Source organism: Delphinus delphis, chromosome 9 (genome assembly GCF_949987515.2).
Source record: "Delphinus delphis chromosome 9, mDelDel1.2, whole genome shotgun sequence".
Lineage (NCBI taxonomy): Eukaryota > Metazoa > Chordata > Mammalia > Artiodactyla > Delphinidae > Delphinus > Delphinus delphis.
The window spans coordinates 104,581,633-104,606,673 of record NC_082691.1 but is presented as its reverse complement, the minus strand read 5'-3'; the positions used below and the strand labels follow the sequence as shown (position 1 = coordinate 104,606,673).

At 42.9% G+C, this 25,041-nt stretch overlaps 1 protein-coding gene across 5 annotated transcripts in view; it reads right to left on the bottom strand.

The window, feature by feature from the left end:
• Positions 1 to 25,041, bottom strand: part of RBM33 (RNA binding motif protein 33) — a 114,316-nt gene that overhangs the window by 53,361 nt on the left and 35,914 nt on the right. For all 5 annotated transcript variants that reach the window (XR_009520706.1, XM_060021188.1, XM_060021189.1 and 2 more), the window contains 4 exons: positions 19,890 to 20,061; positions 14,318 to 14,526; positions 10,173 to 10,461; positions 3,655 to 3,713 (listed from right to left, as the gene is read on the bottom strand). Coding sequence is in view for 4 of the 5 variants with exons in the window: in XM_060021188.1 (XP_059877171.1) it covers positions 3,655 to 3,713; positions 10,173 to 10,461; positions 14,318 to 14,526; positions 19,890 to 20,061 (729 nt within the window). In the remaining variant the exon portion in view is untranslated. The remainder of the gene's footprint in view (positions 1 to 3,654; positions 3,714 to 10,172; positions 10,462 to 14,317; positions 14,527 to 19,889; positions 20,062 to 25,041) is intronic.

Genomic DNA, 25,041 nt, shown 5'->3' with positions numbered 1-25,041 from the left:
ACATGTTTTACCAACGTGTGTGTGTGTGTGTATAGTCATTTTACAAAGCAAAATTCAGTTTAACAAATAATGACTGAAGTCCCCTACGGAAAAGTACCAAGAAAGAGCCTGCAGGGCACACTGCCATCAGTAAGAAATTGCCAAGGGGCTTTGTTAAGCCACAACAGTACTGTTAGGCTTCAGTGACCTATGCTTATACGTTTTATAGTTTAAGGACTAGCTCTGTGCAGAGCATTCTGCATAGGAGAAACTCACTAAATGGTCACAAAACTATAGCTACATTGATAAAAAATCCAAGTATAATCTATTAGCAGAAAAGGAAAAAAATAATTTTTTAACACCTTTATTGGGGTATAATTGCTTTACAATGGTGTGTTAGTTTCTGCTTTGTAACAAAGTGAATCAGTTACACATATACATATGTTCCCATATCTCTTCCCTCCTGCGTCTCCCTCCCTCCCACCCTCCCTATCCCACCCCTCCAGGCGGTCACAAAGCACCGAGCCGATATCCCTGTGCCATGCGGCTGCTTCCCACTAGCCATCTAACTTACATTTGTTAGTGTATATATGTCCATGCCTCTCTCTCGCCCTGTCACAGCTCACCCTTCCCCCTCCGCATATCCTCAAGTCCATTCTCCAGTAGGTCTGTGTCTTTATTCCTGTCTTACCCCTAGGTTCTTCATGACATTTTTTTTCTTAAATTCCATATATATGTGTTAGCATACGGTATTTGTCTTTCTCTTTCTGACTTACTTCACTCTGTATGACAGACTCTAGGTCTATCCACCTCATTACAAATAGCTCAATTTCATTTCTTTTTATGGCTGAGTAATATTCCAGGAAAAAAATAATTTACTCAGAAAAGATATATGCACCCCAATGTTCACAGCAGCAGTATTTACAATTGCCAAGACGTGGAAGCAACCTAAGTGTCCATCAACAGATGAATGGGTAAAGAAGATGTGGTACGTATATACAATGGAATATTACTCAGCCGTAAAAAAAAGAAATTTTGCCATCTGCAGCAACATGGGTGGACTTGGAAAGCACTATGCTAAGTGAAATAAGTCAGACAAAGACAAATACTGTACGATAACACTTATATGTGTAATCTAAAAAATACAACAAACTAGTGAATATAACCAAAATGAAGCAGGACGCACAGATATGGAGACCAAGCCAGCAGCTAAGGGCGGGGGCGGGGGGGTGTATACAGGGGTGCGGAAATGGGAATTACAAACGACTGGGTGTAACATAGGCTCAGGGATGCACTGTACAACATGCTGAACGTAGCCAATATTTTGTAATAACTGTAAATGGAAAGAAACCTTTAAAATTACATAAAATTAAAAATTAATACTCATAAAGATATTTAAAAAAAATAATTTGGCATACGTAAAATGACAGGAGATGGCCTAGAGTTATTCTCCCTTCCCAACAATATTTTGATGGACTATTAAGAAACGTAACAGCTCTAATGTAATTTTTAAAAAACAGATTCCAAATCCGATTGTTCTCTCTAAGGGAGACTGATTGTAGAAGTAAGTAGAGCACTGCATTTTCAAGATCACAAGTTTACTGTAACTTCAGCTTAAGAAACAGCATTTGGGGCTTAAAGATACATATTGGCGCAGTGGTTAAGAATCCGCCTGCAGGGGACACAGGTTTGAGCCCCGGTCCGGGAAGATCCCACATGCCGCGAAGCAACTAAGCCCGCGCGCCGCAACTACTGAGCCTGCACTCTAGAGCCCGCGAGCCACAACTACTGAGCCCGTGTGCCTAGAGCCCATGCTCCGCAGCAAGAGAAGCCACCGCAATGAGAAGCCCGCGCACCGCAACCAAGAGTAGCCCCCGCTCGCCGCAACTAGAGAAAGCCTGTGCACAGCAACGAAGACCCAACGCAGCCATAAATAAATAAGTAAATAAATAAAAGATACATAATAAACAGCAGTAAATATTTCTGAAATTATATCACACACATGACTAATTTCTAGGCCAACTCCTTCCCATCACCCCACACACATCCCACCTTAAAAACAGTAACAAAACATTACGCCTTGCAGAAACTTCCAAGAGCAGTTCAATAATATTTACTACCCTCAGAGTACAATATAACTTAAAAATAAGTTCAATTTCTCACAAAGAAATTCTGTTTTATTATCCTCTTGTAAAATCCTCAAGTATTATGAGGTTTGCTTCTTCCAGTATCAGATACAATTATATCTGCACAATCAAAAATTTTAAGTAGATAAAAACTGCAAATGATTATTCTAATTTTATATTTACATACAACATTGCCTTATGATTTAAGCTACAATTGCTTTTTCACATCAAGTTTTATCGCTATATTGCAAATAAAACACAAACACAAGTCCAATGAGGATTCTAACGCAGAAGCTCACAACCCTGAAAATAGCAAAAAGTACAGTTTTTTAAATGTCAGTGCTTTACAATAACTAGCAGTTAAACTACTTCACCAAAAGAAATATATCTAATGACTAAAATCATACACACTTATCCTTGAGTAATACAATTAATAAATCTTAGCTATTTAGACAAGTGCTTCAAATACAGAATTGTACTCAATAAACATCACCTAATTTTTAAAAATAACTAGTTTTTAGAACTTGATAAGTAATTTTTAAAAATTAGCTAATACAGGGTATGAAAGCAGTAAGAAGCAGTTTCAGAAATCATAATTCATAAATAATAATTACAAATCAAGGAATTTTCTTAAAAACACTCTGAAACTTAAATCCAATACTGATTTTTTGAATAATCATCTGATTACACATCTACATATCCTTCATTAACACCTTTTTGCTAAATGCCCCACATAACTATGGTATCTACTGTAGCATCAAAGCTAGAGTCAAATAGGTCATTTAGGCCTTTCCTGGATATCAGATTGTTTAGCCTCAACAAAACTACACCTGTTTTACATACAAACTACATTAAAAAGTTATGGTCTGGTCCTTTTTTCCTCAAAATTGTTCTTAGAGAGAACACGTTCTCACTGATTTCACAAAACCATGAACTAACTACACATCAAACCTAAAACTCAAGTAAAACGAAATATAACTATTTAATGGACATTTTTCTTCTACTTAAAACATGTTACAAGAATGGATAAAGTTATGGGAACTACAGGAAAGTGTGGGGAGGAGTGTTTTCTCTTAAAGATATTTTAAAAAGAAAACCTCCATTTTAAAATATAAAACCAATGGCTCATGAAGACTTCTGAGGGTTTTTGTAAAAACAAGTAGACATCTCATCATTATTCCCTAAAATTGCACACACATACCCGTACTTACCCAAATGCACATGTTCCCCCCACACACACGATAATAAAGGCCCTTTTTCACTTTAACATAAGGCAACAATAAAATCAAAATTCATATTCTTTAAGACGAAAGCCATTCTACTGATGATCCTGATTCAACAATTTTACAGTTAAACAAAATTAATTCCATTCTCAAAAATCCACTGACCTTAAGCTTTTAACAAACATTTTCCACTGCAAAACTTATTGTCAATATTTACAAATCCTTCAACTTATACTTAGCTGGAACCACTTATATTTGCTATAGTAATATTTCCTAATAAAGGCATGCTCATCCCTATCAGAGCAGAAGGGGCAGCTGCTACTCACCGGGAATCTCTGGGGTCCCACAGCAGGTCTCGGCTGGCTCGGGACTGGCAGCAAGGGCACTGCAAGAAAAACACCTTTCATTACAAACACATCCAAACCCACCAGAAAAGGAGTACAATGTATTAAGCTTAATGAAAAATATATACTATGTGTATAATACATATAATAAGTTTACACTTAAGCTAAGTGCTGAATATTTTCACAATTCCATAAAGGGAAAGGGGAGAGAACTTCTGCCTTCAGTATACAATAGCACGAGCAGAAGCTTAAATTTCAACAGTGAATTCTTATTTAGAATTAAAATATTTTGCAACAAAAGGAGATATTATTCCTCTACAATAAAAAACCTACTTTATTTTTGACATCCATACACAGGTTATCCAGGCTATCTAATCCGAGTTATGTTTTCTGACTCCAATCAAATACGAATTTAAACCCAAATCCTCTAGGATCATGAAAGAGAGAGGAGGAGGGAAGGAGGAAGTGAAGCAGGCAGAGAAAGGAAAACACACACACCCAGGATATTGTGACAAAGAATGACCTACACAAAAACCTGCTTTGTCAAGACTACCAGCTTGTCTTAGTTTTGTGTTTAAACAGGCTAAACTCTCATCAACTTACCAGAAGAACAAGGAGCCAAATAATTTTAAAACAGACATTTTATCATAGGGAAGAAGCCAGATGCTAGTTTCACACCATGGGGCTAAATCAGATATGTTTAAGCTATTTAAAACATATGCCTTATAGTGATTTTGATTTTGGGGGTGAAAAAAAATGCCCACTCGAGTGGTGACTGCTACATGGTAGCCTGCTATATCTTCCATTAAAACGTCCTGCCAGGGCTTCCCTAGTGGCGCATTGGTTGACAGTCCGCCTGCCGATGCAGGGGACACGGGTTCATGCCCCGGTCCGGGAAGATCCCACATGCCACCGAGCGGCTGGGCCCGTGAGCCATGGCCGCTGAGCCTGCACGTCCAGAGCCACGGGAGAGGCCACAACAGTGAGAGGCCCGTGTACCACAAAAAAAAAAAAAAAAATAGAGTGCTAAGGATGAATTTTTTTTTTAGTTATTATGATTACTCAAAGAATTCCGTAACTCAGCTTCTAATTAACATCACACTTCCACAGGTCCAAAAAAAGTGATACAGTGTAAGGGCCTGTGTCAATTGCCTGACCAAAGCCAAAAAGTGAGACCAAGAGAAACTTCCTTTGATAAAATGTAAAAATGGGAGAAGTCCGTCCCTCTTGACAATCTAATCTAATGAGGCAAAATTTCAAAGTAACAGTGGGTCACTGTGCAAGACAATATAAAATTTTATACAGCTAGCTAACAGGCACTGGGGTACATGGATTATACACCTGAAGCAAAATATTAGCTGTGAAATGGAGAAAGAAAGTATCTCTGACCTCAGAAGATTATCATGAAAGTGAGGAAGAAAAAAAAACTACATAGTAAACAATACAAAGACAGTGTTTTTAAAATTAACTACCAAATAGAAAATACACAGATCTCCAAGAATATGTACCACTTATTTATAAACTTGGTATTTAAACAACAATTCCTATCAAATAATTCCAACACAATGAAAGGGTAAGTATTTTAAGTCTCTCTAAGTTCAGGGGGAGGGGGGATGGATGAGAGCAAGAAATCCCATCATAATTAATAGATTTCTTACACAGAAGCCTTCTGATGAGGTGGCAATTTTTTTTTAATCAACTGTAAAAAGCAAGGAAAGAGAAAGAAGAGAAAAAGAACAAAAGATGACAGAAGAGAGCATCTGAGAACAGGTGTGATAGAAGCAGATCAGGAATCTAGCCAAACCCAGGGGGGCCGTGGTCAGACTGCCAACGTGTTTGCAAAGCATCTTTGCAGAAGTCTCGTAGCCCACGACCTGGTTTGCAAGCAGAACACTTCTACTTATCTGCCTCCTTCTTCACTGTGAACAGGAGAGAATTTAAAACCTGTAATGCTAGGGCCTCCCTGGTGGTACAGTGGATAAGAATCTGCCTGCCAACACAGGGAACATGGGTTCGAGCCCTGGTCCTGGAAGATCCCACATGCCACAGAGCAACTAAGCCCATGCCCCACAACTACTGAGCCTAAGCTCTAGAGCCTGTGAGCCGCAACTACTGAGCCCACGTGCCACAACTACTGAGCCCACATGCCACAACTATTGAGCCCACGTGCCACAACTACTGAAGCCCAGGCGCCTAGAGCCCATGCTCCACAACAAGATAAGCCACCGCAATGAGAAGTCCGCACACCACAACGAAGAGTAGCCCCCACTGGCCGCAACTTGTTGCATGCAGCAACAAAGACCCAACGTAGCCATGACTGAATGAATAAATAAATAAATTTTAAAAATAAATAAAATAAAACCTGTAATGCTAACAGATCATTCTAGTTGAACCCTGAACTCTTTATATTTGATATTTAATATCTATTTCCCATATTATCCCACGAATTGATGAACTAAATTGATTAATGTTTCAATTCATTACCACAGTTCTAATACTGAAAATCTGGAAAACAAGTTAAATTTCCACCAAAACTCGTTAATTACAATATGATAGAACACTCTTCATCCTTGAAAAGAAAATATGTGCTATCAGGCAATGGTGTGCATACATTTTTAAATTTTTTAAAAACAGTTGTTTTTTTTGTTGTTGTTGCGGCACGCGGGCCTCTCACTGTTGTGGCCTCTCCCATTGCGGAGCACAGGCTCCAGACGCGCAGGCCCAGAAGCCATGGCTCATGGGCCCAGCCGCTCCGGGCATGTGGGATCTTCCCGGACCAGGGGCACGAACCCATGTCCCCTGCATTGGCAGGCGGACTCTCTACCACTGTGCCACCAGGGAAGCCCTAAAAACAGTTTTTTAAAATATCTTTTAATTGCCTGAGGCTCTGAGAATCACGGGTTAATCTCTCTCTCATGTACAGGAGACCACTAGACATTCAGCCTCTCTCAAGAATAACGTCAGCTTTCTATTTCATTAAGCTCGTTCATTTAATATCAAATAAACAACTGCTTCGACAGTGTTCTGAGTGTATACCCTGCAAAGGCAATTTCTCTCTCTCCCTGTGTCAGGGTTCTCAAGATCAAAGGTACGTTAAAGAGAAGGAACGTGGGTGGGGCACTGAGTCGCCTGGCTTCATGAGGAGAACACATTTAGCTGGTTCTAAGAGTTTAAAAACTCTTGTCAGAAAGCTGATCTTGTATCTACTGAATCAGGCACAAGCACTGGGATGCAAGGCCTGCATTCTGTACCCATTTGGCAACTGACTCTGGCAAGGCACACTATTTTCATGCCTAGAGGACAGCTTGGGGTTTCCTTATAGCTTTCCCACTGTGTAGTTCCAACACTGTTTATTTTCATTAAGCTAAAGAAAATCTGTGCACCTTACCAACTGCCAGTTTTCCATTCAATTTTAGAAAGAAATACACAGTAACAGATGCTGACATCAGTAAAATTATTTCGACAAATTAGATTTACTGCAGTTGCATGTCTTGGGAAGCCGCTGTGGAACAGGCTTCCCCAATGAGTCATCCTCCCCCTTCACGCAGCGTGTGCTGGTTCCTTCATCCCACAGCTGCTGAAGGAGACCCAGGCCACCGGTGCACTAGCTGCAGGGACTACAAAGGTTAAGTGCAGCAGCCATACTGCCTGCCCCTGGGAGCTAAGAGCCCTGGGAGGGGGTGAGGCCAACGAGTGACTCCAGCACAGCATGGGGACAAGGGAAGGGGCCAGGGCAGGAGGCTCAGGGACCCACAGGTACCAACCCGACTCTGACCCTCCTGGGTGTGTAAAACAAGAGCAACTCCTAGAGCCACACACGGACACTGACACCCACGGCCGGCCAGCTGCCCTCACAGCCCTCTGCTCCAAGGCCACAGCAGTTTCATGGTGACGCCAGGCCCTGGCTTTCTCCCATACTCCAAATCCTATCTCAGGCCTCTCTCCAACTTCTGGAACTTCCTGACCCTTTCGAATTCCAAGTTCACCATCAGCAGAAGCTGTGATGGCCTCAGCTCTTCCCCTTCTTGGTCTAATGGAAATCTAACTCTCCCAAAGGATGAGGCTGTTTGTCTCCCTCAGCCTTCTTCCCGCTGGCTCTGGAGCGGGGGTGGGGGTGGGGGATCCTTCTCGGTCCTCACTGCTGTTTCAGACCCCAGATTTGGATCTCATGTTATCGGACAACACGGCCCAGGAACCCCCACTGCTGCCCACGTACTGGTCACACCACTGCTCTTTCCTTCCTGTGTCTCAGAGTCCAGCTCCTAGCTCACCGTCTTCAACACCAGCCCTGCCTCAGGCCTCGGCAGCGATGCTCAGGCTCCAGCACCCTGCCACCAGGCGCCCGGCCGCCAGCCTCTGTCCCAGCTCCACCACACCTGAGACCTGGGCATTATCCACGACCGTACGCAATCTCTACGAGTCCCCCTTCTTGCCGCACTACCTTCTACCTTTCCACTCCTCTTCCTCCAGGACCCCAGCTCCTCCAACTGTTGGACCCTCAAAGATCTCCTGGCCCCTTGTCACCATACCCGCCACAGCCCTTCATTATGAGCAAAGCGCCTTCTCTACTGCTTTGCCAACACCTGGACTCCAGCAAGTCCAGCTCTGTCTAGGCTGCACCTGACACAGAAAGGTGAGTGTGGCTGGAGAAGAGCGTGCAAGCACGCGGCCGGGTCTCCGGTCAGGACCCACAGCTCGAGTGGGTGCCAATGCTGCCCAGCACCTCCACTCCCCAGCTTCTGTCTCAACAGGACACCTTTGACAACTGTCAGTACAACCATCTCCCATTTCTGTGCGCCCGTTCCCTCTCAAACCCACCTCAGTGAGGCATGTACTGCCACCACTTCACCAAAACCACTCTGTCAAAACCCCAAAGACCCCTCTACCGCCACGTGCAGCACGCGGCCTGAAGCCCGTCCCCAACGACCTGGCAGCAGTGGGTCCCCTGCTGCCCCCATCCTCTACACTCCTTGGGTTTCCGACTCCCTGCGGGCCCCCGCCTATCACGTCGAGGGCCCCAGGTTCCAGGCCTCAGTCTCCCCGACACGATGACGCCTGGGTCTCCCACTGGGTGCAGACTCTAGGTCCACCTCTGTGCCAACAAACCCCCACCTCTGCTTTGCGCCCAGACCCCTCGTCTCAACTCTTCCTAGTAACTTCATACGTGACACTTCCACCTGCACGTCTAGGTGGCATCTCCAGCACAGAACTTTTGCTGTGCTGCTCCTCAAAACCTGCTCTCCCCCAAGGGCTCTCAGGTGACGGCAACTCCACCCCTCAAATGCTCAGGCCCCCTCAGCATCATTCCGCCTCTTCTCCCCTCTCATGCTCATCCGGCCCAACGGCTCCATCTTGAATTACATCCAGCATCTGACCCCTAACCACCACCACCACCCTGACCTGAGCCATGTCATTTGTTACCTGGATTACCGTGGTCACCTCCTAGCTGAATGCCTGGTCTCCACCCCTGCCACCCTAACAAGCCCACTCTCAACACGGCAGCAAGAATAACCCTTTTAAAACATACACCAGATCACGTTATTCCTCTGCTCGAATTGCTCTAATCACAGCCCACATCGTTCAGAACAAAAGCCAAAGCTCTCAGGATGGTTCCCAGGTCCTACCTGACCCAGGTTCCGCACTTCTTTCCACCTTTATCACTCTTTTAATGTTACATGGTCTCTTTTTAGTTACTTGAACACAAAAGGCATAGTCTCACCAGAAGTAAGAGCCCCTGTACTTGCCGACCCCTCTGCACGTCACTAGCTCCTGGACCTTCAACTCTTCCCTTCTTAATGAAGCCGGCCCTCACCACCCCATGGAAAGCTGAAGCCCACCCCGATGCCCCCAACCCTGCACATGTGTGTCACCGTATGCTTGTCCTCTAACACGCCACCCAGCGTTCTTATTTTATGACGTTTACTGCTCACTGCCTCTACTAGAAAGCCAGGTCACAACTGCAGAAAGCACTGTCTGTTTTGTTCACCAATATATCTCCAATGCCAGGGAGAGCAGGATCTCAATCAACACTGTGTTGAACAGATGCATGAAGATATGCTCCATATCAACTGCTCAAAACTAGTTTCCCAGCTTCGGGAACATGCATCTGTAATCATAACAGAAGAGGTTATTCACTTAGAATTAATAACTAAAAGATGGGTTTGTACCTCTGGAACTCAAAGCAAGCACACCGAGTGGAACCTGAAGGGCACATTCACTTTGCAAACACCCCCACCTGGGAATTTATGAAGAACACCAATCAGGCACTTCCACAATTACCTCTGATGCCCTTTACATTTACTGTGCCTTCTCAGTACCCGCCACTGAATGATACAACAAGAGACGCACGTGTTGCAGCAGACAAGCGTGGCCTGGCCAGGCAGCACGCATCTGAGTGGTGGGGGAAGAGTCAGGGAATCCACGTGGTCCTTACAGATCTGCACGTGAGAATGATCTGCCAGAAGAACCTGGAACTTTACAACAGCAACGGAGACACGTACCTTGAACGGGCGTCACCACTGCCCCCTTGAAGTGGGGATTTATGTGTATGTTCTTGGGCTGCTGTGGAGTCACAGGAGGAGGGGTCATCATCGCCCTCGGGGCCTCAATCTGGGGCGGCAGGTGCATCCCTTGAGGAGGGGAGGGATGGTGGGGATGCTGCAGGGGAAGCAGAGGCTGGAGCTGCTGCTGCTGGAACAGACTTCTGATCGGCTGCTGCTGAGGCGGTGGCGGTGGCGGCGGAGGGGGAGGCTGAGGCTGTGGAGGAGGAATTAACCTCGGAGAGTGCGCCTGAAGAGTACCGGAAAAGAGACACATTCACAGAGATCAACGCTCAGAAGAAAAAAAGCCAGTGCCTTACAGATTTCACATCGACTGAACTGTGAAGTTACGACTTAGAAATAAGTTTACAGGAGCAGCTTGTGTAAAACAGCAGGATAAATAAGCTGCTCGCCTGCTCACAGTAAGGGCCACTGCCGGACAACACGAGTCGACCTCAGGGCCAGGAGGGAAAACCGCAGCCCCAGAATAACACGCATGGATTCCAAAAGCAAAAAAAGTGCAGTTCCACCATCAAAACTGCCCACCGCGAGCCAAGCGCTGCGCTGGGGACGGAACACAACCTGCCCTGGGCTGTCCCTGCACAGCCAGCCCTGCCCCCCTTTGAGAAAGCCTAGGGAGCCAGGCGAGAACATGCACAAACAACCCTGCTAGAAACCAGGCTGCAGAAAAGGACAAAGGGCTCCCTGAAAGGAGTGGGGGGAAGCTCCTGAGAAGACGGCATCCGAACCAGGAAGGAGGGGAAGGAGACGTACCATGCCAGGAGGGGAACAGAATCACCAGGGAGCAGCAGAGGCAGAAACACATGCCTGCTGGGTACACGATGGGGAGACCAGTGTGGCTACAGCCACATCTGAAGACCGGAGGATGCGAAGGTGGGAAAATACACCCTCAAGGTGGTCAAGGATCTCGGGCTGTTTCATGGAAGACTCGCTGGAGAGCAGGAAACCACCACCCACAGCAACAGCTGCAGAGCACCGGGCTCTTGTGTTTTAAGCACCTACTCAGAGGTCAGTATGTGGAGTAACTGACTCACTCCCAACCACCCTATGCAGTGGGCCCCCATTAGGACTCTCCTTTTACAAGATCAAGTGGCTGGTAAGCAGAAGAGCAGAGAATCTGATTCCACAAGTCCTGCTTGTAGCCACTAACCAAACTGGCCACACGCAGCAGTAGAGGCAGCAGGCTACTACCGACCAAAGTGTCTCGTATAATGAGCTGTTTTCCCCGGGATGACGCCAAATTACGGAGGCTTCTCAGTTGTCACAGCATGCATGACGACGATGACTAACAGTGTGTGAGATGGACGAGAGGAAAGAGGATGGAACAAGACAGACCATTTAACAGGCTACGGTGGGAGCTGAATGGAAGAAACGGCCGCGGTCTGAACAAGAGCAGCAGGAAGAAGACATTTCAACGGAACAATGAGAATTTTGAAACCAAAGTGTACATGACCCTGTCTAACCTATCCTTCCTCAGGGAGGACTTCTCCAAAGATTCTGGAAACGGCTTAAATCCGTGGATACATACATATGCTCCCAGAAACCAGTCTGTTCCCTCCTCTGACTCATGACATCTGTAATGTGCACATTTGCACATGGTGCGGGAGTCTTTTCTATCTCATTCACCACTGAATCCACACGGAGAGCACGCTGACAGAGGGACAGCTAAGCTAAATCTGAACAGAACTGGGAATGAGCACAGTGCAGGGCCATTCACTCAAGAGCATGAAGGATTTTTAAGGAAATCGTGTGTTTTAAACAAGGGGAATTTAGGGCCTGGGCGACACCCATGCAGAGAGGCCCAGGGCAGCTAGGAAATGAAGAAACTGAGCTGGCAAGAGGCTAGGGCTACAGACCCAGACTCGTGTGGAGACAGCAGATGGCAGGAAGGTCAATGCTGCTGACTGAGAGCTCTGACTAAAAAGAGGCCTGAGAACAACGCAGCCAGAGGAACAGGAGAGACAGAAGGGGCCCTGCTGGAAGAGAAGAGAGTACACCCCAAGCTCAGACACTCAAAATAAGAAAGGCTCAAGAAAGAGGAGCTCGTGGGTGATGCCCAAGGTCCCAGAGTGCAGTCCAACAGGACGGACTGCAAACGTCAGGTGGCGATTCTGGAAGCACATCCGGGAGAGGGAAAGGCACGAAGTCCAGGCAGCAAGGGACGGACCGAGAAAATGGACACAAGCAAAGACGGTGAGCAAAGGTTATTCTTTCCAGAACTCTGAGGGTGAAGAGTCAAAGAGACAGCTCTGGGGTGGGGAGTGGCCAGGATCAAGGAGGGACCCAAGTGTGAGCGAGGTTAAGGCCATTTCAGACAGTTGTGACCGTTTCAGTAAACTGCAGCTTTAAAACACCACTGACTAGCGAAGATGAGCATAGAGCATATATGCCAAAGCTCCAGGAGTGGGTTCAGTCCCAGCTCACTGGGAGCCCTATAGCATCTACAGAATTCCACAGATATGGCATCACTGTCGGGAGGGACTCAGGTCAACTGACACTTGGGCAACGTTTTTAAAGCACTCACAGATCTCGCAGTTGAGCCTCTCTGAAGGAGGCACGTATGGGTGCATACTTCCTCTATGTAGATAAGAAAACAGGGAGTTCTGTTACTTTTCCAGGATCATGGAGACACAATTATGCAAAAACTGGTCTCCTGTGTGGCTGGTTCCCCTCCAGGAGGCCAAAATAACGGAGTTGGCTGTTTAGTACACGGCAAGTGGAGGTTGGGGGCGAGGAGACGGGATGGAGAAGAAAAAGAAAAAACTGAAGGGCCAGTCTTCTCGCTATCAGAGAAGCTTAAGAACAGTTGTATGAGCAGACAGCAGTTATTAATATCATCAACCTCTTTATGCTGTAATCAACCCACCTACCTCTCTTCCCTGTAGATCAAAATTAGAATTCTCATGCTAAAACAGTTAAGTCATCCTTAGAGGACAAATGTCTGGATACCAAGGGGGAAAGGAGTGGGGTGGGAGGGACTGGGAGACTGGGACTGACACATTTACATTATTGATACTATGTATAAAATAGACAACTGACGGGAACGCACCGTACAGCACAGGGAACTCTACCTGATGCACTGTGGTAACCTAAATGGGAGGGAAGTCCAAAAGGGAGGGGATATCTGTATGCGTACGGCTGAGTCATTCTGCTGTGCAGTGGAGGCTAACACAACACTGCAAAGCAACCATACTCCAATAAAAATTCATTAAAAATAATAATAATAAAACAAAACAAAAAACAGTAAGTCATCTTTTCTACTTTGTTATTTCACAAATGAATGCCTCCTGAAACATAACATTTGTACACGGAGGCAACGTGTGGTTTTCCCCTAAACTCAGGTAATAATGTAGGAGGGTAGACAGTGTGGACACATATTTATATTAAATGAATCTGTCCTTGAAGACTGACTTCTGAAGGAAAAAGCTGTAAGATCCTGACGCTAACTGAAGGAACAACAACAACAACAAATCACTACGATTCCTGTCTTTATTCCTGAGATGCCTCATCTTTGAAATACAGAGGAAATTCAAATGAAGCTGAAATTACAAGTACTTGATTTCTTCCTAAATTATGAAAACTTTTTATGGATATGACAATCTCCATTTTTATGGATAGGATATGATAGTTACTTGTAAGAGAAACTGCTACATTTAAGGAAAAACCTACGGTAAGCGGTGTATAAGAAAAAATATTTTATAAAATACGCCATTACTGCCAGATTCTAGATGTAAGACGTCCAGTATTTTCAGAATGGTGCTCGCAGGAGCAGCACGTCTCCACAAGCAGAAGGTAAAAGCAAGGCTCCCCTGTGGTTCGGCCACGGGAGGACACCAGGTCTCCTTATCGCCTCTCTCTTTATCAGTAATGTGCAGAGAATTAGTTTGTACTACCTGAATACTAGAGGACTGAATGTGTGTGACCATACACGAAATCATACTATAGATTACAAAGAAACTTGAGCCATTATGCCTTTTACTCAATTTTAATTTCAGACTAAGATAAATGCAAAATATGATACCCACACAAAAGCGTATTTTCATCTGAAATTGCAAAAGCTCCCACAATGAAACTACACAACTTACCACCACAGGTGGCTGTGTGGGCAGCAGGGCGGGCCTGTGATCCTTGGCTCTTCCCCTCTCAGTGTTCTCTCTCCTCTGGTCTCCCACTCCACGACACATGGACGAACCTCCTCTCCTTCCTCCCCGCCTCGAGCCGTAGCGGCCCTGCTTATGCTGCCGCTCCCTTTCTTCGAATTCAAGCAGCGCAGCTTTGGCCTCTGCTGAAAGCTCTGTTTGAAAGATGCACATGTGTTAGATACCTTCGAATAGCCTAAGTCAGACTTATAGGGAAAAACAGGAACGAACTACATGACGATGAAACTTAGGGACAGCGAGTGCTTCACCCACTACGAACAACTCAACTAGCAGCATCAAGTAGGATACAATCACAGAGACACTCAGGCCCCATGAGTGAGACAAGTTAAATGGAAGACATGCCTTTCCCTTGTAATAAAATACAAGGATCGCCTGTAAATTTTAAAGTGTTTTCATTTGTGCTGAGGGAAGCTAAAAAGGAGGAGCTGAAGTTCAACCCAACCACCGCCCTTAATCTGCTAGGCATCTTGCAGTGATGGCGGATGACGCTGGTCAAGACCTGGCTCCCCCAGTCTTAAACAAGGACACTCTTCTAAAGCGGAACCAGGACAAGTATTAGTTAATACACAGTGACACAGAGACTCAAAAATGACAAATTCCTGATTGTTCTGCTTTAAAAGCAGAACTAATAAAATCACCCTCGAGTCAAATACTTAAGTTAATTTCATAAAAAATGGAAACTTATTTAATACTGTCATTTCAGATTTTCAGATTTATGTTTTTTTAAATAACAACTTTACTCTGTGAAGAAAGGCTTATATCCATGCAGTCTGATAGGGAAGCTACAGCAAATGAGAGCAAAGCCAGAAAAGAAAAAAACTCATTAATGCAGATATTTCTGGGACACCCAGTAGGGGCTGCTCACCTCTCTGACCAATGCTTTAGGGATACAAGAAACATATAGGCTCTGGCCCTAAGAAACTTCAGTTGGCACATTATTCTGAATTCCTAGAAGAAAAATGCTAACTTATTCAAATATGGTTCCTTTATTTTAAAATATTATCTAAGTTATGATAATATATCTTCCATTAATAAATGAATACCTTCTAAAGATTTCACTGAATTCTACTAAGAAGGATTGTTATGCCCTCTTCCACAGTGAAGGGTAAATTTTAAATATTACCAGTTTATCTCCTACCTTGGATTCCATAATCATCTCCAAACTCTTCCAAAACCTCTAAGCCACATTTCATTTTCTTGAAATTGTTTCTATGGTATTCCCCTCCCTTTCAAATGAATCTTTGACTCCATACAAAAGAAAATTTAATCTCTTCTTAACAAGCACACACTTTTATTCTCATCTTGACTACATGATTGGTTCACATACACATTTTATGCAGTGAATCAGCAATTATTTTGCTAGTGGTTCTAAGTGTCAAGATTAATTTCACTATCCCCAGTAATAAAATGGTTTCAAATGACATCTTTAATCAGCAAGTAAAAATGCTTTCCTCCAATTGAGACAAGCTGTCACAAAAGGTCACCAAAATATGACAGGATGAAAATTACATTTGTAACTTCAACTGAAATGTTAATTTCCCTTTAAGTGTTTTCTGAACTATGTCCATATTACAAAGTAAAGAGATATAGCTCAATGTAACGAGGTTTTACAGTGTTGTCCCTTTCTAAAATGTGCTTAAGAAAAACATATTTACATATAAATAATTTCATAATAGTTGAATACATAATGAATATCTATAAAACAGTTTACTTGGCAAAATAAAAACAAATGACAGTCTGAGTTTTTTTCTTTTTTAAACAGGTAACTGAATCAAGAAATTTGTGAAAATCTGGCAAATACAAGGACCATCGTGTAAACTGAAGGCAGTATCCTATTGCTGGTACTAGGTGACCTTAAACTGTTCATTACTAGATGAAAATATTTTTCCCAAAGATCCTTTGCCTTAAGCAAAGTTAGCCGAGGACATTACTTCAAGAGGACTTTATGTGGGCATAACAACAACGGTCTTCAGGTTAAAGCAGTAAAACATGGTTTAACATATTACATGTGCCAGTGAAACTGAGGACACGGAAAAATCTAGGTGCCTCCTCATACAGAAAGAACTGTCAAAGCCTAACTAAAATAAACACAGTTTTTCATTTATTGCTTGTACTGCTTCCAAAGAGAATCTGAGGTCCACCTCCTAGGGCAAAAGAACTGGCAGCTCTGAACTGCTGTGCTGACACTTCAGGGTAACTGGTCAATGACACCCACGTCTTAGAGATGGCTTTTGACATTTCCATTCAAAATAAATCTTTCCCTTACACATGCATGTGCTAGAAACCCTTCCCAACTGCATTCTGTGAGAGAATTAAGCCCTTTTACCCAATGGGGTCCTTTTTATGTAATGAATGAATGTATTTCCTAAGTACGTAGTTTTGTACCATCCTTGGGAAAACTGAGAAACAGTCACATTTTCTCTAAGGTATTTAATTCCCAGAATCCTGGTTGAGGATAAAAGCTCACTACTTAAGATCGTAACTCAGGTAAAAGCCCAAAATTCCATATCTAATCCAATCTGTAATTCAAAATACAGATCAACAACTGTGAATCGGGTTCTACAATGGTCAAGACTGTCATAAATATGAGTTAGTGTTCTTCATACTTAAGGATGACATCATATATTTGAATGTAAAGAAGACTGAAAGTGACCAAATGCCCTTCCAGATTTTGAAAAGAACTCACTAGTCCACATGCAGATGGAAGGGTCAGAAATGGGGGATGCCAGACCATCATTTCATTCTTTTTAGAGTGGAGTGTTCTTAACATTAATCAATGATATCACAAAATGATTGTTTTTATTTGTATTCAGAATGTTAAAAGACACCATTTGTCAAGAAACACATATCATATGAGACGACATATATATTCCGGTAGCAAGGTATTTCAATTCCATTACAAAGAGTAGGTAAGCAGCTTTATACAATCAGATAAGTGCAAGCATCTGTATACAGAACCTGAAACTGGTATTTCTATCACCAGGAGTATACAAAGTGATGAGTACAAATTTATGTGAATTTCTAGTATACCAAATACTGTAGTAGCTTCTCTTTCTCACTGAATATTCTTCTTCTATATAAAATTAACCTTTTGTTGGGGGGAGGGGTCTTAAGGAAATAAGGGAGCTCACTGCTTTAGGAAACCAATCTCTAAAATGAACAGAAAAATCATTTTTGTACTGGGAATAATCCTAACTTTTCAGTTACTAGAAAACTCATGTTTTCAAACACTAAGCTTTCTTAAGTTAGGGCTTACAAATAGGGAACAGAGAAAGATACTTTTAAGTATCATTTTTACTTGCCCTATTATCTAGCCAAAGAATCACATTCTGCACAAATACATTTAAAGCCTTTTTTCTTAACGTTTAAAAAAATGGTAAATGGTCAAACTGTTTATGCTTCAGATACTCTGCCTCTAAGAACCCCAGGCCCTCTCTGCCCGTATGTAAAGGGCCAACCTGCCCATCACTACCCACCTTCCACCCTCCTGTCTCAGGATGACATGACTATAGCAACTGAGAAATGCCCTAAAAAGAAAAAAAGGAAAAAAAAAAAAGATTCAACACAAATTCTTTTCAGTTAAGGAAGTACAAATGACCCTGAAAAGAATGAAATGAGGCAAAGATCCTGAAAAGAAAGAGACGCAGGAATGAAACAAGTACAAATTATGAACACAGGCAAGCAGGACATTTCAGAACACGTCAGTGCTTGGGTCAAGGTAAAGTGAAAAGAGATGAGAAGACCATAGCTGAGGACCAGGGGACGGGAGAAGCAAGGGCGCTGAGGATGAGGGGAGGGTGATCCATGAAATGCACCAGGGCCCATAGGAGCTGGCTGCAGAGAGGGAAGGCCACCATTCCTGACGGTGTCTGTGAAGTGATTTCACATCCTTAGAACGTGTAGCTATCCCAATTATGAAGATTTGACACATATGTTCCCCAACTTATGTAACAAAGCCACAGGCCAGCTACACAGAAGCAGAAAAGGGATGATTCACCACCACCACCCGCCCCACATGCCACCCTCCTTCCCTAATAAGCCGCTGCCCATTGCCCTCTGGTGTTCAGCCAGGGGCGCCATCTTTCCTTTGTTCATCTTATCCCAGCCCAAGATTGAGATGTCTATCTATTCCAATAAGCTTGTTCTGTAATGTTACCAATTACTTCTGCTGACGGATACTTTTAGTCTTTTCATCCCCGTTTTAAGACCTTTGATTCACCTCCTTTTACCCAAGCCCAACTTCTCAGCTCTGCTTTCTTAGAAACCTGTGGTGTACTGGTTCAGACTAACCGGCAACTTTATACCATAACTTAAGAACAGTCTAGGGAAATCCTGGGCCAAAAGGTAGGAGGAGGAAACTGGAGGGAGAAGAAATGGAGAACACTAAGTCTCTAGGTCAACCTTTCCACAAACCTTACTCAGTAAAGGAACATGGTAAGACTGGCTCACTACTGTTAACTTTGGCATCTTGTGAGCTTAGTGCCCTGACAGAGAATTCCTATCTGCCACTTAAAGACACACGCTCAGGGTTTCGACTGAAAACGGTCACAAATAACACTTTTATGAAGTAATAAAGGTAGTAACTAATGGTTAGTTTCTTGACTTTTACTTTGACCAAGACCAGAGAACAAGAACAACAACCCTCTGTCCTTCCATCCTTCCACCCTCCTACCCTCCTCCTTGGAGTACGGGACAATATCCCAGTGGCTCTCAAAGTATGGGTCCCAGAGCAGCAGGAATGGCATTACCCGGGAACGCACCAGAAACGCAACTTCCCCGGGCCCCACCCTAAAGCTACCGAATCAGAACAGCTGAGAGTGCATCCAGAAATATGTGTTTTAACACGTCTTCTGGGTGATTCTGCCGCTCAAATGTGAGAACCACTGCTTTATTCTTTGCAATGGGCACTAGACAGAGCCACAGACAAGAGGGGGCGGGGGGTCAATACTGGAAAAGGCTCTGCTGATTAGCAACAGCCTGCAGTAGGTCTGTAACAGGAATGATGTTCAACTGACTGTGCTACAAACAAGTCATCTTGTCTCATGGTTATAATAAAAGAGCAGCAAAAAGAGATGGTTATAATAACACTAAAAGGTACAAAATAAAAACAGTCTGGCCCAGAATTAGCCCTGGCAACCTGGACAGTCTCGGGAAGGGTAAAATGACCCCGTACCACCCCACACCACCTTCCCAGAGCCAGCCAGGAACCGCACAGTATGCACGAGAGCAGCCACAGACTCCAAAAGAAAAACTATTAAAAAAAACAATCAAATATTTTATTCAAACATGTTTTAATCCAGAAGACAAGTCACGTTTATAGACTGACCTGTACAGCACCGTAACTCAGCTCTCACCTCACAACGACCATCCACCCTGTAAATGCCATGCATAATACTCTATAAACGCAACTTTTTTTAATCTGTTTCGTTAATCATAACAGTACTACGGAGGAAGTTGAAATGGGAGTGAAGGATGGGAGACAGGCAAAAAACGTTACCCAAAGTTTCTGGAATGTTCCTTCTCTCTCTAGTTACATCTGAGAGCCTAATAATTGTTCCTTCTTTCCTTTCAGTTTTGAAACGTAATCGTCCAGATTCTTCATCATCATCCTCTTCTTCATCAGACTCCTCTTTCATGTCCTTCTGCAGCTCCAAAGTTTCCATGCCTCCCTACATTGCAGACATACAAAAAACAAGACGAGGGAAAGTGAGTTCATATTCTTTTGAATTAAATATTGAATAATGGTATGTATACACATATGTGTATGCACACATAAAAGCTCTTTATATTCAAGATGTAAAAATACTGCAAAATGTCCTATTTGTAAAGCCATGTGAAACATTAAACTGATCCCAGGAGAAAAAATCTCAAACATTAAAAATTAACAATGCTAGAAAAAATTCAAATTCCTACTCCTGGTTAATAAACAAAGTCTTACACATTGTTACTACTTATACTTCTAAGAGAGCAAACATGAATTCCAAAAATCCCTGCTGGCCTGGAGTCTAATTCAGAGCTAAACAAAGTTCAATATATTAATTAAATTAACACTAGTGTTCCATGAGCTTATTAGCATATAACCCACCCTGTAACTCACATTAGATGACAGCACACTCCTTCCCATTAAACAGGCTCCACATTTCCTGTAATTCCTGACCCCATCTACTTTGACTTTCAATGCCAGGCAAGCGCTCCAAATCTGCTGTTGGGTTGATCTGGTTTTTTTCAGCCTCCATAATCTTTCCTGTAACATTTCTCACCCCTTTCTACTTCGTTCCACTGCCTAGTGTTCGCTCATTACCACCTCTGGCTCAGATTATTAACCATAAAACTATTTTTTTTCTTCATTCACATCACACTAAAACCAGTTTTTATCTTATATTTCATTACATCAGGATTCCTATAAAAATTCTGCCCAATCTGGTCCCAAACTAAAAGTAATTTCTTCATCAATTCTTTCTGCATAACTCATGTTCCTTTTGACACGAATCACTTTCACCTCATGTTACATCTTAGTGACCTACTGTTAGGTAATAAGGTAGGTACCTTCTGACCGTTAGGTTCACTTAGATTTTTGGTAAACTTGAAAAAAAAAAAAAAAAAGACCCAGAAACTACTCCTTTAGTCTCATCATTCATAATTCTTACAGGTCCTTTACTCTTAAAAGAAACAAATATAAACTACTTCATTAGAAAGTGTGCAAGAAAAAAAAGATACAATCATTTTGGATTCTTTCCCCAACATTTTCTGTGTAAAAAATGCACACACTCATTGCTATAAACCCTAAAGTAGAGAAACAAATGCCTGAAAATAAAATAATGAATGTAAACTGTAACTTTTAGCCTAATGATTGCAAAACCACTTTTCAGTATTCTGATACTCAGCATACTATAGAATTTTTTGTTTTTAATTTTAGTCCATTTCTTTTTTTTTTAATTTATTTTACTTATTTATTTTTGGCTGTGTTGGGTCTTTGTTGCTGCGCACAGGCTTTCTCTAGTTGCGGCGGGCGGGGGCTACTCTTGGTTGCGGTGCGCAGGCTTCTCATTGCAGTGGCCTCTCTTGTTGTGAAGCACGGGCTCTAGGCGTGGGGGCTTCAGTAGCTGTGGCTTGCGGGCTCTAGAACACAGTTGTGGCGCACAGACTTAGTTGCTCTGCGGCACGTGGGATCTTCCTGGACCAGGGATCGAACCTGTGTCCCCTGCATGGGCAGGCAGATTCTTAACCACTGCATCACCAGGGAAGTCCATTATAGAATTTTTTTCATTAATTAATTAATTTATTTTTGGCTGCGCTGGGTCTTCGTTGCTGTGTGCAGGCTTTCTCTAGTTGCAGCAAGTGGGGGCTACTCTCTTTGTTGCAGTGCGCGGGCTTCTCATTGCAGTGGCTTCTCTTGTTGCCAAGCACAGGCTGTAGGCGCGTGGGCTTCAGTAGTTGCGGCACACGAGCTCAGTAGTTGTGGCACACGGGCTTAGTTGCTCTGCAGCATGTGGGATCTTCCCGGACCAGGGCTCAAACCCGTGTCCCCTGCAATGGCAGGCAGATTCTTAACCACTGCACCACCAGGGAAGCCCCTCCACTATAGAATTTTAAAGTACCAAAATGTTGGCATTTTGTTGGTTTAATACAATTACTTCTGTCTTACTCAATATCTGAAACCAAGAATGAGTGACGTGCGAGATGGACCCAGCTATGTTTGTGCTGCACTACGTTCAAACTGAGCAAACGTCAACTCACTTACAAAATACTCTTCTCCACCGCCATTAATGCTCCAGAGCAGTGCTTCTCAAATTTAAGGTTTATACCGATCACTGGGAATCCTGCTAAGATGCAGATTCTGATTCCGCAGGTCCAGGGTGGGGTCTGACATTCTGTATTTCCAAGAAGCTCCCAAGTGAAGCCAACGTGCAGGTCCACAGAACACACTTTAAGTAGCAAGGCCACAGAGGAGGAAAGGAAATCACTACCAATAAAGCAAAGATTCTATTACAATAGTCATTTCATGTAAAAACCTACAGGAAAATGTTTACAGTTCTCTTTTGGATCACCGAAAACAGAAACAGTAGTGAATGGATATACGAACTATGGTGCATCCAAACCATGGAATGCTCTTTCGGCCATAAAAAGGAATGAACTACTGATACAACAACTGGGGTGCAATCACAAAGGCATCATGCTGATTGAGAGAAGTCAAAAGGTTTATCACTCAAAAGGTGATACTCTGCGACAATTCCACATACATGACACTCTCCAAGAAACAAAACTGCACTGGTTACCAGTGATTAGGAATGGAGGGAGGGCCTGACTACAAAAAGGATGGCACAAGGTAGCTTTTTGAGAGATGGAATGTCCTAGAATGCAAACTTCTGGTCCAAGTCGCAGGGTCCACTTCAGCTTTGAACTACATCAAGGATTATACAAGCCCTGAGCTAAAACTGAAACACTGCCTGGTCTCAGTTGCCTCAAGTGCAGGCCACCTGGCAACATTCACTAAGCTAGACTCGCTCCTTCAGCCACTGGTCACTACCTCTTACTCTAAATACTGGGCATCTCCTTTGCCTATGTGCTTATAGAATTAACTAACTAACCTACCTGCCAAAATGCTGACTTTCTCTGCAGAGAGAAACTTATGAATGGAATATTCATACATATTCACAATATTCCATTCACAACTAAAATTCCACTGAAGGGTGGTGCTGGATAACAATATAATAATTTAATTAGCCTAAGATTGTATTTTGTAAGAATTTAAATACGTATGTAAATCTCTGATTTCATTATAGACACTGCCAGAAATATTTGGAGGTTTGATCTTTAGCTATTTAATTATCCTGAAACAGAGGGTGCATATGAAACAGAGGGTGCATATGAAAACCATCATGAAAGTTCTTTAAAAATAGCCAAGTCCACTAAAGTCTTATCATATATACTGGGTGGGCCAAAAAGTTCGTTTGGTTTTTCCTGTAAGGTGGCTCCAGGAGCACGTAGTTGTCTCTAACTTCATTCAAAACAATTTTGTTAGACTGTATTGTGACAGCTGTCATATCAGCATGCATAAAAAAAAAAAGTATCAAAACTGTTGAATTTTTGTGTAGCCATTTTAATACTGAAGATGGAAGACAAAAAGCAACATTTTTGGCATATTATGCTTTATTATTTCAAGAAAGGCAAAAACGCAACTGAAATGCAAAACATGATTTGTGCAGTTGTGCAGTGTATGGAGAAGGTGCTGTGACTGACTGAACGTGTCAAAAGTGGTTTGCAAAGTTTCGTGCTGGAGATTTCTCCGTTGACCATGCTCCAGGGTCGGGTAGCCCAGATGAAGTTGACAGCGATCAAATCAAGACATTAATTGAGAACAATCAACGTTATACCAAGTGGGAGACAGCCGACATACACAAAATATCCAAACGAGTGCTGAAAATCATTTGCACCAGCTTGGTTAAGTTAAGCAAAAACACCTTCCTGACCTATTTCTGCATGCAATTCTCTACTTAAACTGCAATGAAAACGTTCCATTTTAAAACAAATTGTGACGGGCGACGAATAGTGGATACTGTACAATAATGTGGAATGGAAGAAATCGTGGGGCAAGCGAAATGAACCACCACCAACCACGCCAAGGCCAGTCTTCATCCAGAGAAGGTGACGTTGTGTATATGGTGGGATTGGAATGGAGTCCTCCATTATGAGTTCCTTCTGGAAAACCGAACAATTAATTCCAACAAGTACTGCTCCCAATTAGACCAACTGAAAGCAGCACTCGACGAAAAGCATCCGGAATTAGTCAACAGAAAACACATAATCTTCCATCAGGGTAACACAAGACCGCATGTTTCTTTGATGACCAGGCAAAAACTGTTAACAGCTTGGCTGGGAAGTTCTAATTCATCTGTCGTATTCACCAGACATTGCATCTTCGGATTTCCACTTACAAACTTCTCTTAATGGAAAACATTTCAATTCCCTGGAAGACTGTAAAGGGCACCTGGTACAGTTATTTGCAGTTCTTGGCAGAAGGTAGTAGAACAAAAGGGTGAATGTGTTGTTCAATAAAGTTCTTGATGAACATGAAAAATGTGTCTTTTATTTTTATTTTAAAAACTGAAGGAACTTTTTGGCCAACCCAATAGAAAACTATAGAGAACACTGCTTTAAAAAACTTCCCAAAAGTTTTTAGTGCTTACAAAATATTTGACAGAGGATACTTCTTTACTATATCATGATATACAAAAAGTATCTATTTCTACCAACAGTTAAAATTTACAAGCTGGAAAGACTGAGCAATTAAATTGTGCAAACATTACAAGAGAAGAAAATTACAGACCAACCTCCTTCGTGAATACAGACACAAAAGTCCTTAAGAAAATAAAAGCACATGGAATCCAGCAAAAAATAAAAGGAAAATTCGTCACGACCAAGTGAGGTTTAGCCGGAAGCATAAGGTTGATTTAACATTCAAAAATCAATTTAACAAATCTTACTTCGAGAAGAATTCCAAATATATGTACATACTCTCCCCTCCCCCAGGAGTGGACCTTAAGTCCCTCCTCTCCCTCGCCTTGGGTGCAGACTAGACTTAGTTACTTGCTTCCAAAGAAGAGAGCAGAGAAAGTAAAAGATAGTAACTTTACAGAATTACTATCTTT